This window comes from Tenrec ecaudatus, chromosome 17, assembly GCF_050624435.1.
Source record: "Tenrec ecaudatus isolate mTenEca1 chromosome 17, mTenEca1.hap1, whole genome shotgun sequence".
Lineage (NCBI taxonomy): Eukaryota > Metazoa > Chordata > Mammalia > Afrosoricida > Tenrecidae > Tenrec > Tenrec ecaudatus.
Genome location: NC_134546.1, coordinates 10188747 through 10205662, shown reverse-complemented (window position 1 = coordinate 10205662; position 16916 = coordinate 10188747). Strand labels below are relative to the sequence as shown.

Here is a 16916-nt window from a genome sequence, read left to right as displayed (position 1 = left end):
TATATATATATATATATATATATATATATATATATATATCAAGAGAGAGAGATGCACATATAAACACAAAAACAAAACAAAAGCCACTTTCATCAAGCCAGTTATAACTCTATGAACCTAAGACAGAGAATGGTTTACGATTTCAGTGATAGCAAATCTTTATAGAAACAGACAGACTTATCTCTCTCTCATGCTGGTGTGTTTGGGTTGGAACTGACAACCTTGTAACAGCCTAGTGCCAAACCCACAGTGCCCTAGAATTTCATATCTAGATAGATAGATAGAGATATCTGTAGATATATTTTTAACTATTTACTGATTGTGTGCCAGGCCTAGAGGAGAAACCATTTGTAATATCTCTAACATTAATATGAACCATAGTTACCTGCTTTTCTAAGAAAACATTTTAATATGAAGCTTTAAAACCTACACAAAATCAGAATAGTGTAATGACCCTTTCCCCTTAGCCCCACTACCAGCATTAGTTAACAGTTAAGAGTCTCTTTTTATTTAAGTTTGCTTACTTGTGTTTTATTGATTTAAGTGAAAATATACACAACAGAATATATTCTCATTCAATAACTTATATGCAACAATTCAACATTAGTTAAATTCTGTCATCATTTTAAGGAGTTCCTAGTAGGTATAGTGGGTCACACATTAGGCTGTAAGAACAGGGTCAGCAGTTCAAATCCACCAGCTGCTCCATGGGGGAAAAATGAAGCGCTCTGAAGTTTTACAACCACAAGGACAGGTTACTTTCTCCAGTAGGGTGGCTATGAGTTAGAAACTACTCAGTGGCTTCGAGTTTGGGTGTTGCCACTATTTTCATGATTTCTTAACCCATATTGTTTCACCACAAATGAAGTAGACCCACTATATAAACAATCATGATTGTTACTACATCGAGATACTAATGTTCAAAGAGATTAAATAATTGGTTCAGGATCGTCCAGCCAGTAACTGGTAGTGCTGGGACTCACATTCAGATCTTTCTGACACTAAATGCCTAATACTGTTTATTCAGTGCCAGATTGCCTTCTAAGGAGTAGTTAGTTATTTTCAGAGCTGGAATTAGTGCCAGCCCCTAAAGAACCTTCAACTTTTTCCCTGTTTAAAATTTTAGCTCCGTTATTTTGTTTCATCTTATATCCTTGTGTCTCTTGCTTGTTGCTTACTACCCAGCTGCAGAAGAAAAGAAACCAGCCGAGGTTCTCATTGTCGAGGGACAGCAGTATGCGGTTGTTGGGTAAGCGACAGATTTTCTTTATTAGTTCAGTCAATTATTTAAACAGATCTTCCAGTTTCTATTGAAAGTGATTTGAAAAATACTGAGTAAAATTTTTCAAATATACAAAGAATTGAAAGCAATTGTATGAATTCGTTTTGGTTTATCGAGTCTGTGTCTGTTGGATTGCACTAGCATAACTGCGAGGGGTCCGTTTTTCTCACATAACAAGACATCTAGAAATAGATGGTCTAAGGGTCACTGGGTGACTCCATGATGTTGCTACTATCCAGGTGCTCTCCTTTTCCCTAGAGCTTTCTTAGTATGTAGTGTAGCATTAGGTTAAAATTATGAGCTCTGGATTCATACTGGTTAGGTTTGAATCCCAAGGGCTCTACTACTCTTAGCAATCTCAGGCAAATTAATCTGTGTGCCTCAGTTTGCTGATCTCTAAAATAAAATTTGGGTAATCATACTATGCTATAGAATTATTGTGAAAATTAAATAAAGCATGTAACATGAAGCCTTAGTGCTCAGTCATTCAGTGCTCAACTGCTAACTTGATGTTTGAATCCAACAAACACTAGAGAATTGAAACTTGGGAGAAAAAGTGCTTAACATAAAGTGTCCCACAATGGAGCCAGAACTTAAGTTCTAGCCCTAGATGTCTAAACCAGCAGTCATTGTTACTTTCCTTTGCTTTTCGTCATTGTTTGAGTCTTCTCAGAACTAGCTACTGCCTCCAGAAAGAAGGGATGGTCTTTTCCTTGTACAACCATGTGCCTCGATCATGACACATGTGGAATGTATTAGAATTCTGTGTGTTTGTCTTTTTAGTTAGACTCAGTTCCTCCTCAGTGGGGATCAATGCTTTACCAATTTTATTTTCCTTATCAAAGTACATAAAAAAGTGAACTTTTTCTGAATCTGCATTGTCCCACACTCTAAAATACACACGTCCTAAGCTAAATCCTCCATTAAATTCTCCTTTGGATGCCTTCCCTGTTTGTAGTAGGCCAGAATTTATTTTCAACCTCTATATTCTCAACCCTCTGTAATCTCAATCTAATTATGTTTTTCCTTTTAAACTACATATATCTTATTGCTTTCTGCGAGTCTGATGGAAATGGTTATTCTCTTCTGACTATCTCCGTAAACAAATCTTTAAGCAAAGAGACTATTGCCCAAATATTGAGCGCCCTGGCTAAGTGGAGAACATGATCTCTTCTGAAAGAAGATTATAAGAGATATAACGGACTCAAGCCCAGTAAAGTAGACACTAGGGATGTACATATATAGTCTGTTTATGCTTGTATAGACTAGATAGTATCTTTCTTGAAATTCTTAATACCCTTCAGAGTTATGTAATACATTATTTTATGTGGACTTATTTCAGAACATCTCTTTGAACTTAAAATTTCAAAAAACCAAACTCACTGCCATCGAGTCAATTATAACTCAGACAAACCCATAGGACCAGGGTGGTGTTGCTCTGGTGGGCTACCAGGACTCTTTAACGCTTTGTGAAGTAGCAAGGGTCATTGTTCTCACTCAAACAACTGACCTCGTGGACTGACCACCATTGCTTTTTAACCTCTTAGTAATGAGTCTTTTCATCTCATGACTTATCCTGCTAATGAGCTGATATCTATCTCTTCTTTAGAGAAACTTTTGTAACCTACTGATTAACTCCTTAGAAGATATATTGTCCATAGATGCCATTACAGGTTCATCTCACGAAGAAAATCTGGACTAGATTCCCCTTAATAATTCAACAGTTATGATTGAGGGCCTATTCAGGTACACGATCCAAAATACTGAGTAGGCTTATTATGTTTCTGAAATGACTTCTTTAATAAGAATGCTGCCAAGAGTGAGATGCCTACAGCCCACCATTTAAGGAGGAACTCATTCTCTGGATCATGTAAGTCCTGATCCTGAAATTGCATTATATGGAGAATGAGTGCCTCCTTAAATCTTGTACCCTAGGTACCTCTCTTTCCTCTCTCACCCTAGTTAAACCTTGCCACACCTACTTTAAGCATTATAAAATCAGTACCTTCTTTTTTTAAAAGTTTTAAAAATTGTTTTAAAATCAGTACATTCTTAGAGATCCAGCATACTGGTAAGTAAGTAGATATTTTATAAGCCAAATTAATTAAATTTCTACTATTCTGACTAGCCACTGGGTCATCTTTCTTTTCTATAGAACTGTATTGCTGTTAATAAGAATTATCCTCGAATATTGCCAATGTGTGGATAACATCCCATCCATTACTACTGACATGCTTACTCGTCTGTCAGATTTATTGAAGGTGTGTATGATTTCATCTCATTATGCAAGGTAGTTGGGAAAAAGTAATTCATTAGGAGATGACTGATCTCTCAGCTCTACCACATTTCAAAGTCAAGATATCTCTAAGAAATTAATTTTTTAACATTTGATTGTGGTTGGATCACAATATGGTATTGGAAAAAAAAGCTGCCTGCTTCCTTCACTTCACATTTAGTGAATCCTCATTATACCCAGAGCATTGTTAATGACATTGGAGACAGGAGATGATTTGTTCGTTAGGTGCTGAACATGACTGAGGCCTCTTAGGTCAAAAAACCTGGACTGGTTTCAAATGTGCATGGAAGGAATTCACTGAACTTTACAAAATTCATCTCACTAAGGTTAGAGATTTTTCTTAAATCATTCTTTCAGAATCATTGAGATAAAATGAGAATGTGGTATTACTTTTATTCAGCCATTTCATATTAACTTGAGGTTAACCATAGGAAGCTTAACTGCTAGACAAGAGAAAAGATTTTATTTTGGTCAGCCTCCAATCTATCAAATCATTATCCTCAACTTGAGTTGTTATAGTGCAAAAAGATGTTAAAGAGGGATTTCCTCGTAAAAAGGGATGATGGCTGAACTAGTTTTTGAATGCAAATGAAGATTAGGTTCAGAACAATTGGTTCTTAGAATTTTTCAGCCAATTTCCATATTGTTTAGGTGCCATTGAGTCAATTGTGACTCAGAGACCCCATGTTCGACACAGAATGGAACATTGCCGGGTCCTGTGCCATCCTCACAGTTGTGAAGTTTGGGCTTATAGTTGCAGCCTCTGCATCAATCCATCTCATTCTCTACCAGACGTTAAATACCTTCTAGAAAGCTCGCCCCACCCCAGTGTTTACATAAATAGATCTTAATTGCTTCTACTAGAAAGTTGTTTTGGTTGTTGAATGAGAGGAAAATCAATGTGTTTTTAGAACTGTTACTACATTGCCACTATATAAGAAATATTTTCTCTATATTGTTAGTTTTTCTCTCCTTCCTTCCTTAGTACTTCAATTCAAGAAGTTGCCAGTTAGTTCTTGGAGCTGGTGCATTGCAAGTTGTTGGACTAAAAACAATAACTACAAAAAATTTGGGTATGAATTCTGGCACTTAATTCACATTCTGGGATGTTATAATGATGTTGCTATAGTCTTATTGTTGTTATAACATATATTTTTTAAAAACACCCTAACCAAAAAGCACTAAATATGTATAAGTAGTTACTTTATTTTCCTTACATATTAGCATGAATGAAAAAATTAACCTCAGGGGAAATATTATGAGCGGTTTTCATTCTAAGAAAAAATTTAAATTGTTTGGAAGTTGTACCACTGAATATGTATAAGGTGCTTTGTGGTGAAAGGTATCTGAATATCTGTAGAAAATCAGTTGTCCAATTAGCATTCTCATACCAGAAATGTTTACAGCTTAAATCTGTTGGGTGTGTTCAACGCAGAAGCATCATGGTCATTATTTACTAGCAAATTATTTTCTTATGCAAAGTGATATATGTGCCCCTCTGTCACGTGCTCTTCTTTTATGAAATAAACTGGGACCTGTATTAATTGGATATGGAATTAAAGTCACCTCAATATCTTTTTTTGTTACTGCCTGATTCATCTACATGCTGGATCTTCAGCTCTTTCTTCGCGCTGCTTGCAGTTAATTGTACACTACATTCCTGTCATCCGGGCTCATTTTGAAGCTCGACTGCAGCCTAAGCAATATAGCATGCTTAGGCATTTTGATCACATCACTAAGGTACTTTTCCACCAAAATTTCATAAATGAATTCCTTAATTATTTAGCATATTAAAGATGTGTCCCAGTAACAATAAGATGTTATTTTTCATTCCAGGACTACCATGACCACATAGCCGAAATATCAGCTAAGCTTGTAGCGATAATGGATAGCTTATTTGACAAGCTGTTATCTAAGGTAAGGATTTATGAAAAATTACCAGGCTTTGCTAACAGGCTTTGTGTATAGTGAATCCTTTAAAATAATTTGAATTTATAAATTTTGTGGTGGAATTTTTTTAAAGGAGAATCTGATTATCTGATATGTCTATGTCTCCCTATATGGCAGTCTAATAAATCAAATTCTCCAGAGTTTGGAAAACAACTCAATGAAATGTTGAGATTACAGTTGTTATTTATCTCCTAAGTGGTACGAGTGATGAAGGGGTGGCGTGAGGATGATTCCAAGGATGGTGGAAACTCTGCCCCCAAATAATTTCATACTAACTGTGTGGAAGACTGTGGCCCTTCTTCAATCAGATTTTAGTCTGAGAGCCTCCACACAGAAAGTTGGAATGATGAAAGATCAGAATAGGGAAAAGATATATAATTTACTTGAGGTACCCATGTTCTTTTCCACATTAAAAATGCAGAATATGAGGTGTGCTCTTATTTTCATTTGTTTCATTTGCCTCTCATTTTCAATTTGTTATGAAAAGAAGTGATGTCTCCCCAAGAATTTTTGGTTGTTTGGGAAGTGTATTAGTGTCCTAGGGCTGCCCTGCAAAGACCACTTGTAGACTTAGTGATTTAAAACTACAGAATTTCTTCTCTCACAGTTTTGGCAGCTGAAAGTCTTAAATTAATATGTCAGTAGGCTCCAAAACCCTCGATTTTCTAGACTGTTCTTAGACATTCTAGGGAAATGTCTGCCTCTCCCTAGCTTTTCGTGGCTCCTAGCAATCTTTGGTTCTCCTTGGTTTGCAGCTTCATTGTCTGCCTCCATCATCACATGACTTTTCTGTGTTTCTGCGTCTTTGTCCGCTCTTTCTGTAAGGACATCGGTTGTTGGATTTAGGGCCCACCCTAAATCCGACAAAGAAATACAGTCTGCTCAGTGGTATATTGCAGCCAGCTTGCACCTGCTTGCCAGAGCCTATTGGCTATATCTTGCCTCACTTCTGCATGGGAGGCTAGCACATTCCTAACTTGAAATTGACTGTGGTGGAGATATTTATACCATAGGAGTCAACAGTTACGGCAAACCTGTGCTTTTTTCCAGAGAACTAGTTAAACATCACACACCACTGGGTTACCTTTCCATCTCTTTAGGTCTTTAGTATCATTCATCAAAGTTTTTTAGTTTTTAGTGAACATGTCTTACACACATTTTAATTTATACCTAAGTATTTTGACATTATAAAAGGTATTTTTAAATTCTAATTTATAGTTGTTCAATGAAAACAGAAATACAGTTGGTTGTTATATATTTTTATCTTAAGTTCTACAATGTTGCAAAACTCATTAGTTCAAGTGCCATTTTTAAAATACATTCTTTTAGATTTTCTACATATACAAGCACGTATGTCTATGAATAAAGAACTTTCCACTTTTTCAATCTATGCATTTTACTTCTCTTTCTTGTGGCAGTGGCTGAGACCTTCATTACAGTGTTAATAGACGTAGTAAGAGAGTTGTGCTTGGTCTTCTCATTTGGAGGGTAGTGTTCAGTCATTATTAAGTATTATGCTGTAGGTTTTTGTAACCTCTTATTAAACCATGGACGTTTCCTTGTTTCTAGTTTGCTGAGAGGCTTGTACCATGAGTACTATTGAATTTTGTCAAATACTTTGCATCTATTGAGGTAGTCTTAGTCTAATATGGTGAATTATATTGATTTTGGGATGCCGAACCAACCTTGAATTCCTGGAATAAATCCTGTTGGCCACAATGTGTTATACTTTTTTATAGATTCACTTTGCTAATATTTTGTTAAGGATTTTTATGATATATTGTGAGAACTATTGGTCCCTAAGAAAGGTGTATGTGTGTGTCTGTCTGTCTTGTCTTTCTGAGTTTGGTGGTGCTGGCCTCATAAAATGAGTCCTCTTCTATTTTTTACAAGAATTGTGTAGAATTGCTATTAGTTTTGCTTTATATATTTTGTAGAATTTCCCAATGAAGTCAACTACTTCTTGTATTTGCTTTATGTAAAGGCTTTTAAGTGTAGTTTTAGTCTTTTTAATACACGTAGGACTGTGAGTAATTAATTCTTTTTTAGTTACCTTTGGAAATTGATTTATTTCATCTATGCTATTAAATATATACATTATTTATTAAATATTGTTTTAATGCTTGCCAGATATTTTAGTATAAAAGTCATGTGGAGGTAGCATCTGACCTCTTCTAACTTTACTAGTGGGGAGGAGGTAGGACATAGTATGTATTAGCGTAAGGCTGATTCTTATGAACGAGAGGTTAGACATTCCTCTATTCTCCAACCTTTTCGCCAATTCGTCCACCAGATATCCCGCCCATGACACTGCTTCTCTACTGGGTTCGACAGTTTGTGGTAGTGGCCATGTCGAACACACAGACCACATTCACAGTTATAGAGAGAGAAGTAACTGGTAACAATTTAGGATCAGGAACTTTTGGAATACAGTTTTTCATTCATGTCAGCCTCCTCTCAGCCGTACTCACAGGTTCCCTGGGCCAGCAAACCTAGCTCCCCAGACAAATGCCTGGGAGCCACTCCTCTCCATCAACAAGTCTCCGTCTTAAAAAAGCACTTGACCCTCTCACTCCACAGGGTGGGAAAGCCCCTGTTCTGCCTCCTGCCAGTCTCCTGGATCTGCCAGCACGTCTCTGTCATTCTCTGCCTCTTCTCACCAACTCTCACCATCTGCAGGGTTGCAGCTGTTTCCAGGATCAAAGAAACTCTGTGCTGGGATTCTTTACTCCTGTCTCTTCCTTCTTTCTTTGTGGCCCTGTGGTTCCCTTTTTGTGTCTAAGATGACTAATTCAAAGCTGAGCAGGATGGCGAAACTGACCAATTTCCTCACTGGGTGTCCACACAACCTATTTGTATTATTCTACCCCACCTGCGGCATGCTCCTTAGTCACATTATTAGTAAGCTGTCTGATCCCCCTGGTGGACCACAGGCACCTCATATTTGCCTGGTTCCATTCAGTCATTTGGTGGGAGTTACAAAGATTATAGTTAGAGGAGCTATATCATGCAATTCACTGCATTGACAGTGTTCTATGCTGCTTCATTCTTGGTATTGGTAATAATACCATTGGTCTCTCTCTCTCTCTCTCTCTCTGTCTGTCTTTCACTCACTCACTCAGGCTCTCACTTCATATTCTTTTTCTCTTTTCTTGGATCAATTTGTTTTTCACATATTTTGATCTTTCTACAACCCAACTTTTGGTTTCATTGATTGCTCATTTATTCTTTTTTTCTGTGGCTATTCCTTTGTTTTCTGTTCTTTCTCTCTGTCCTTTTTTTTCCCCTCTTTAACTTACTTTGGATGTAAAGTGCACATTTCTACCCTGTTCCTTTAAGGTAAGTGAAAGCTTAGATGATTAATTTGAGACTTTTCTTGTTTTTTAATATAAGAATTTAATGATAGAACATTTTCTTTTGTTTATGGCTTTAGCTATGCCCACAAATTTTGATATTTTGTGCTTTTATTTCATTCAAAATGCTTTCCTTTGTGATTTCTATTTAGAAACTTAATGCTTAATTTCTAAAACCGTAAATATTCAAGGGTTTTCCAGAGCTTTTCCTGTTTCCAAACTCTGGTTTATTTTACTTCTAGTCAGAAAACATGCTTTATTTAACTTCAGTTTTAGATTTGTTTACATTTTTTATGGCTAGTTTTTGATTAATGGTGTCTGGGCACATGCATAAAAGCACGCATTCTGCTGTCAGTGGTGGGGTATCCTGTGTGTACCAAGTAGAGGATGTTGCTCAGTAGCATTGTTTGTCTTCTCTAGCCCTACTATTTTCTTTCTACTTGGTCTGTCAGTTGTTGAGGGACCAGTGTTGAAGTCTCAAATGACATATTTGGTGTTCTATGTCATCTTGATCTCTATTTTTGCATTATGTCATCCGTTATCTTAGCATATTCTTCATCTTGAAGTGTGTGTGTCTGACACAAATGGAACCAGCCTGACAGCAGCTATTGCTATCCCGTCAGTCAGTTTACATCGAGCCACTACTAATGGTCTTTGGAAGAGGGTTAACTCTGCTTGTCCTTTTTACAGGGAAAACAAAAATTCTGTCCTACGTAAAATGAGTTTGTCATATATAGAATAAAATGGAGTCTGATTTTGCAATTTTTTTCAAAATCTAGATTGAAAATTGCTGCCTTTCATATTTAGATTTAGAATAATTTCTATGGTTAGATTTAAACTATAATCTTGATACTTTTTTACTTTCCCCTCGTTTTTCATAAGAATATCAGTCCTACTGAATTAGGGTCCTCCCTACTCCATGTTTGGCCTCATGTAAATTTATGTATCTGCAAAGACTGTGTTTCCAATTACTATCACATTCACAGGTATTTGGTGCATAAATATATATTTTTAGAAGACACAGATTAACACATAACACGTGCTGTACCAGAGTTGTACATATAGAGGCAGAAGACATTCTGTCTCAGCGAATGATGGGAGACAATATGCCCTCCAGAGGACATGAATGCAAATCTCACTCTTTTTCCCTGCCTGACAGTATGAGGTGAAAGCTCCTGTTCCCTCTGCTTGCTTCAGGAATATTTGTAAGCAAATGACAAAAATGCATGAAGCTATATTTGATCTCCTTCCAGAAGAACAAACTCAGGTAAGTAGTAATTCTTAAAACTACTTTTTTATATTTTATATATAACATAAAATGGAACCGTCTTAAATGTTCTTGGCACAGTTACACTTAATTAATGTTTCAGTATGATTATTAATTAATTGCTATATTGATAACTGAAGCATAGGTTAAAAAAATTTTAATTTCAAAATAAATGTTCTTTGATCCAACAATATAGTCAGCAATGATGACAATAAGATTTTCAATTTGTCCATTGAATGTTATAGGTCCTAGATTCCATTCACATGATTACATTATGTGTTTAAAAATCAGTGTTGGTATTTATCATTGAGTAATAAAATACGTTGCTCACTGTGAGTCTAATCCAAATCAGACAAGAGAGGAAGTGGTGGTGGAGTTCTTAATGAGATTGACATGTAAACTAAGTCAGTCAGTATGTCTAAGTGATCTGTTATTACTGTTAGTTGCAAGTTCATGGCAACTTTATGTATAACAGAATGAAACATTGACCAGTCCTGCGCCATTCACGAAATTAATCATTGGTATGTTTGAGAACATTGTTTTTAGTGTTTATTTCAGCTTCATGGGTCAGTCCATTTCATGGAGGATTTCCTTGTCTTCATGGGGCCTCTGCTTTACCACATAAACTGTGATCTATAGTAGGAAAAACCCACTTTATCTGTTCTTCATTCTTATTCCTCCATATAAAAATGAGCACAGAAGTTCACTTAGCTCTTCAGATACACCCACTGTGGTCCTACCTTCCTTTCTTCCTTCCTTCCCTTTTCTGCCTTTCTGAAAGTTGCAGTGTTCCATTCTTCTCCTCAGTTTCAGTCCTAGGCAGTCACACTCAAGCTTAATTCTACCAAGATGCGCTGTTCTAATAGGAGTTATTTATTATATGATAAATTAACTTGATGTCCAGTACTGTATTTGATATTCAGACAAGTTTGTTTTTTTAGACTTACTTCTAATTCAAAGAATGCAAGAAATGGTATTTCAGAGCAGAGACTATCTGCCTTAGTGAGTCTTGCCTGCTCTTGTTCCTGCTGGTTTCCTTTCCCAGCCTTCCATCCTATACTAGTTGCCACTGTTTTTCTTTGTGCTTCCCTGAATGTTTATTAGGTATTTTGCCCTCATGATTAAACACTCCCTAACTCCTCTGGGATTTATGAATGACTGAGGGCAAGCCATATGGTATGGAATGCCTACATTGTCTCTTGATTCCTTCTCACTTCGTCCTAGTCAAGCCTGTTCTCTCATTCCACATGTAAGATCTACCACCTCCGACATTTAGACCTTTTTTGGTTTGACCATCCTCTTTAGATTTCTTATAGTGAGTGAAAACAGGTACTGATGTAACTCATTCATAAAAGGAATAGTAGCATAAAGTGAACTTTAAAAAAGCAGGGATACCTGTATATATAAATAAAACGAATATAAATATTTGGCACAACCATTATTCATCTATCGGTTTGTTGTGATGCTGGAAGCCATGCCACTGGTATTTGAAGTAGCAGCAGGATCATCCACGATGAATGTATGTCAGCAGAGCTTCCAGACGAAGACAGAGTGGGGAGGAGGACCTGGCAATATGGTGTGTGAGAAACTGCTCAGTGGAGTCTTGTCTGACACAGGGTCAGAGATGAGCACCTCGGGTCGGAAGGTGCTCAGAATAGAACTCGGGAGAATGGCCTCCTCAAAACAGACTCAACCTTCATGTTGTAAGTGGAGCAAAGCCCTCAGGATCTTTGCTGATAGGGCACAACTCGAAATGGGAAGAAACAGCTGGAAACACCCACTAATAGAATGTTGAATGTACAGAGCTCCAATCTAGGAAAACTGGAAGTTTAAAAAAATGAAATATCAATATACTAGGCATTAGCGAGGTGAAACAGGCGAGTATTGGCAAATTTGAATTGGACAACCGTGATGTACTGTGCCACGAATGACAGATTCAAGAGCAGTGACATTATATTCATCATCACAAAGAACATTTCACATTCTATCCTGAAATACAGTGCTGTAAGTGATGAGACAGTATCCACACACCTTCAAAGAATACCAATTAGTATGACTGTAAATCAATTTACACAGTAGCCACTGATGACAAATTAGTGAAGGATTCTACCAATTTCTGCAGTCTGAAATTGATCAAACATGCAATCAAATGGTAATCACTGAAATGGAATGTGTACGTTGGAAATAAAGAAAAATGGTAAGTAGTAAAAATAGGGCCTTTTCAAGGAACCAAAGGAAGAGATCACATTTTGTAAGACCACTGACTTAATTATTTCAAATACCTTTTCTCAACAACATAAACAAACTGTAACCACGGACCTAAATGGATTGAATATGAACATAGAAACCAAATCAGGTAAAAGATAATGGAGAAATTCAGTATCGTCAGTTAGAAAAAGACCAGGGGCCAACTGTGGAACAGACTAACAATTCCTCCAATGAAAGTTCAAGTGGAAACTGAAGATAATTAAAACAAGACCATGAAAGTCAAGTAAGTGACCTTGAGTACATTCCACCTGAATTTAGAGACTTTCCCAAGAACAGATTTGAGTCATTGAAAACTACGAAAAAGACCGGGTAAGTGTTGACATGACATATGACTGACTATACATGAAGAAACCAAAGGGTATTAAAGAGGAAGGATAGAACAGAACAAGTGGATGTCAGATGCGACTGGAATTTCGCTACAGCAAACAGAAGAAATGACAACGTAGAAGGAGCTGAACAGAAGATGTCAAGCATGGCTTGAAAAGACAAAGTAAAATATGATGAAATGTGCAAAACCTTAAGAGTCAGACAACCTAAAGCAACACTGCTGGCACTTCTCAAGCTGAAAGAGCTGAAGAAAGAATTCCAGCATCCAACATTGAGGGATCTATGAGCAAAATACTGAGCGATGCAGGGAGCCCAGGAGAAGATGGGAGGAATACACTGAGCCACCGTCCCAGATAGAATTGGTCAGTACTAAAAGGTATTCTGCCATGGAGAAAAGAAAGAAAATGTTCTAGAATTGATTGTATAACTCTTCTTGATATGCTTGAACTATTGAATTGTATGCTATGCGGATTATGTGCCAATAAAACTGTTAAAAAAAAAACCTTTTCAGCAACCATTTTGAGAGAGAGCATAGATCAAAAGCCAATAGTACTGAAGGATGCAGTTCAACAGACACTGAAGGCATTGGTGAAAAACGAACCTCCAGAATTTGATGGAACACCATTCAAGATATTTCAACATTGGATACAATGCAGGTTTATACTATGAAATTTGGAAAACAGCTATCTGGCCAACTGAGGGGAAGAGATCCATATTTTTGTCAATTCCAAAGATGACAACCCAAAAGAATATGGTAATTATTGAACAATATGATTAATATCACATGTTAAGTAAACTTTTACTGAAGATAATTTGAAAGCATTTGCAGCAGTACACCAAGAGGAAGCTACCAGAAACTCAATCTGGGTTCAAAAGAGGACATGAAGCAAGAGATAGATCCTTACTGATTTCACCTGATTCTGAGAACAAAGAACACTAGAAATAGATGTGTTTTATTGACTATGTAAAGCCATTTGACTGTGTGACTCATAACAGAATATGGATAACATTGTGAAGATTGGTAATCCCAGAGCACTTAGGTGTTCTCATGCAGAACCTATTTATTCATAGACCAAGAGGCAGTCGTTCAAACCGAACAAGGGTATGCTCTATGGTTTTAAAATCAGGAAAGAAGTGTATCAAGTTTATATCCTGTCACCGTACGTATTCCATCTGTATGCTGAACAAATAATTAAAGAAGAACATGGATTGAAGGAAGAATGATGGACAACTTGTGGTTTACAAATGACACAATCTTGCTTGCTGAAAAATGACTAAAAAATGCCTTTATCGTGGATTATACCTCAACATTAACAAAAACAAAAATCCTTACAACTAGACTAATAAGCAACATTATGATAAATGGAAAAAAGATTTGAAGGTGTCAAGGATTTCATGAAGTCGTGGTCCTAAATCAGATGACACACTGCAGTGACTTCTTTAGAACATTGGAGATCAAAGGTGTCGCCTCGGGGACTAAGGGTGCACCTGACCTAAGCCAGACTGTTTGTCGCCTCGTGCATGTGAAAGTTGGACAGTAAATAAGACTGCAGGACAGTTGATGTGTTTGAATTATGATGTTGAAGAATATTGAATATATCATGCACTGCCAGAAGAATGGACAAATGTGTCTTAAGGAAATACAACCAGAATGCCCCTGAGAAGCCAGGATTGCTAAGACTTAATTTCATGTACTGTGGACATACGATCAGGAGAGACTAGTCCCTAGAAAGGGACATTGTGCTTGGAAAAGTATAGGGTCAGCAAAGCAAAAGACTTCCAAGGAGATGAATTGGCTCAGTGGCTGCAACAGTGGGCTCAGACATAACAATTTGGAGGATGATGCACGATTGTGCATGTTTTGTTCTGTTGTACATCGGGTCGCTATGAGTCAGACACATCTTGACAACAATAACATGAATGTAGATAATATGAATATGTTATTTCACAATAGTATATTTTTTAGAATAAGTATGTCTAATTTTAGGTCATGTATTCTTTCAATAGAAGTTAGGTCGCTACATTCTGATTTTACTAGTAAATTTTACTAATTAAACTCTGATTTTACTTGTTTAGAAGGATGAAAATATCTTTGCTTCTACCATTGTGACTCTTTTTTTCCTCTATAATGTTCCTACTTAATATATTGCTAAGATCACTACTGCTTTTTATTTATTTACTTACCTTTCATCATTGACCCCACTTGCATATCCCAGCAAAGTTCTTCCAGAGTATAAAAAGACAACAATAAGTGTTAATGTTTTGTTCTGTTGTACAGATGTACAAATGTATAAAAATATACATACTGCCATGAGGAAAAAAGATTTTATCCTATCAAGGAGGAAAGACACAGTAAGATAGGAATTTGAGAGGAATATTTTAAAACTGTGCCAAAATTAAGATTTCAAAACTTATTTTCTCTAAATAAGATCAACTGCCAAATACCTATATCTTCTACTTCAATATAACTTTTAATAACTTCAATTTTTTTTCTTTCCCAGATGTTGTTTTTAAGAATTAATGCAAGTTACAAACTACACTTGAAAAAACAGTTATCTCACTTAAATGTGATAAATGACGGAGGACCTCAAAATGGGTATGTTTTTCATGTGGTTTTCTATGTTACTCCCATGTCAAATTGTTTTGATAATTGGTTTTTATTAGTGCTGTTCTCTCTGTAATCATGCCTGCGTCCCAGGCTGCGAAACCAGCTGCTCTGTGCTTCCTTTGCTGTCTTCCTCCACTCCCCACCCCCAGTGGAGACGAGATCAAGTGCTATGTAAAAAGATCCTGAACTTCCCTGACCACCTGTGTCTGTTTTGAGGCTACCTGGCTTAGTTGTGCCTCCTTAGGTGTCCAGTAGTCTTCCTCTCGCTAAACAGGACCTTAAACCTCATTTAGTAGCTGTGTGACCATGTAGAAATGACCCAACCTCTGTGCCTCATTAATAATATAAAGGGAAATCAATCTTCCATCCTTCACTGGGTTATGCAAAGTAATGTATAACCATGTGTGTATACTCACTGCCATCGAGTTCATCCGGCTTATAGTAAGCTCCTGGAAGAGAACTGCCTCTGGCTTTCCAGGTCTGTAAATCTGTATGGGAGCAGAAGGCTTCGTGGCTGCTGGGTTTGCATTGCTGATCTTTTGGTTAGCAGTCTAACGTGTAACCCGCTCTGCCAGCAGGGCTCCTCGCGTGTATACTTCTATGTGTTCATCACACTGAATAGTTTGTTGAATTAGTGTAATATATAAAGGAAAAAGGCATAAATGTCTGGGATTTGGGGTGAGAAATCTTGGTTAACTCCATATTCTGGCATTTACCTAGTTGTCTGATTTTGGGTAAATCCTTGACCATCTCTGAGCATTAATTCTGCCAGTTTTAAAAGCAGAGGACAATTAAAGTTTCTTCACAGGATTTTTGTGAAGATCAACACAGAATTTACAAAATGTAACACACTGAGCATTTAGCTATACCTTAAAAGTCATTTCTTAATGTGTTATCTCCTGTGGATTTTTAAAGAAAATCTTTTTTTCCCCTGCTAAGGTGGGCGGGGGGGGGGGGGTGACGACACAGTATCATTGATGCAAGTTAAATCTTGCTGAAGGTCCTCTGACAGCAGATGCAGCAGCACATGGACAGAGAGTTGCTAGAGGATCAGGCAAGATTCAGAGGAGGACGTGGAACAAAGGATATATGTCATTGCTGAGGTCAAATGGACCTTGCCTCAAAGCAGGGAACACCAGAAAACTGTGTTTTATTGACTATGCAGAGTGTTAGACACTGTGGCTCATAACAAATCATGGGTAACATTGAGGAGTGGGATTTCAGAACACTGTATTGTCCTCACATGGAACTTCTATATGGATCAAGAGGCAGTTGTGAAAACTTAAACAGGAACACTGCAAGGTTTAAAATCAGGACAGGTGTGCACGAGGTTGTGTATGCTCTCGCCATCCTTAATCTGTATGCTGAGCGTGTCCTCAGAAAAACTGCGTCATCTGAAGAAGCGTGTGGCGTCCAGGTTGGAGAAAGGCTGGTTAACAATCTGAGCTGTGCAGACAACACACCGTCCTTGCTGAAAGGGAGGATGATTGGAAGAACTTGCTGATGGAGACCAAGGATGGCAGTCTGCAGTGTGAATCGCAGCGCAAGGTAGCAAAGTCCTCACA

At 37.2% G+C, this 16916-nt stretch overlaps 1 protein-coding gene across 4 annotated transcripts in view; it reads left to right on the top strand.

Annotated features, from left to right (window-relative positions):
* The window catches only part of VPS54 (VPS54 subunit of GARP complex), a 92436-nt gene that overhangs the window by 68503 nt on the left and 7017 nt on the right, over positions 1-16916 (top strand). For 3 of the 4 annotated variants that reach the window (XM_075535706.1, XM_075535705.1, XM_075535707.1), the window contains exons 16-22: positions 1186-1249; positions 3438-3543; positions 4564-4651; positions 5197-5318; positions 5415-5495; positions 10041-10148; positions 15245-15339. In XM_075535706.1, the coding sequence (XP_075391821.1) occupies positions 1186-1249; positions 3438-3543; positions 4564-4651; positions 5197-5318; positions 5415-5495; positions 10041-10148; positions 15245-15339 (664 nt within the window). Of the gene's footprint in view, positions 1-1185; positions 1250-3437; positions 3544-3803; positions 3911-4563; positions 4652-5196; positions 5319-5414; positions 5496-10040; positions 10149-15244; positions 15340-16916 lie in introns of those variants that run through there. The other variant, XM_075535708.1, reaches the window with a different exon arrangement.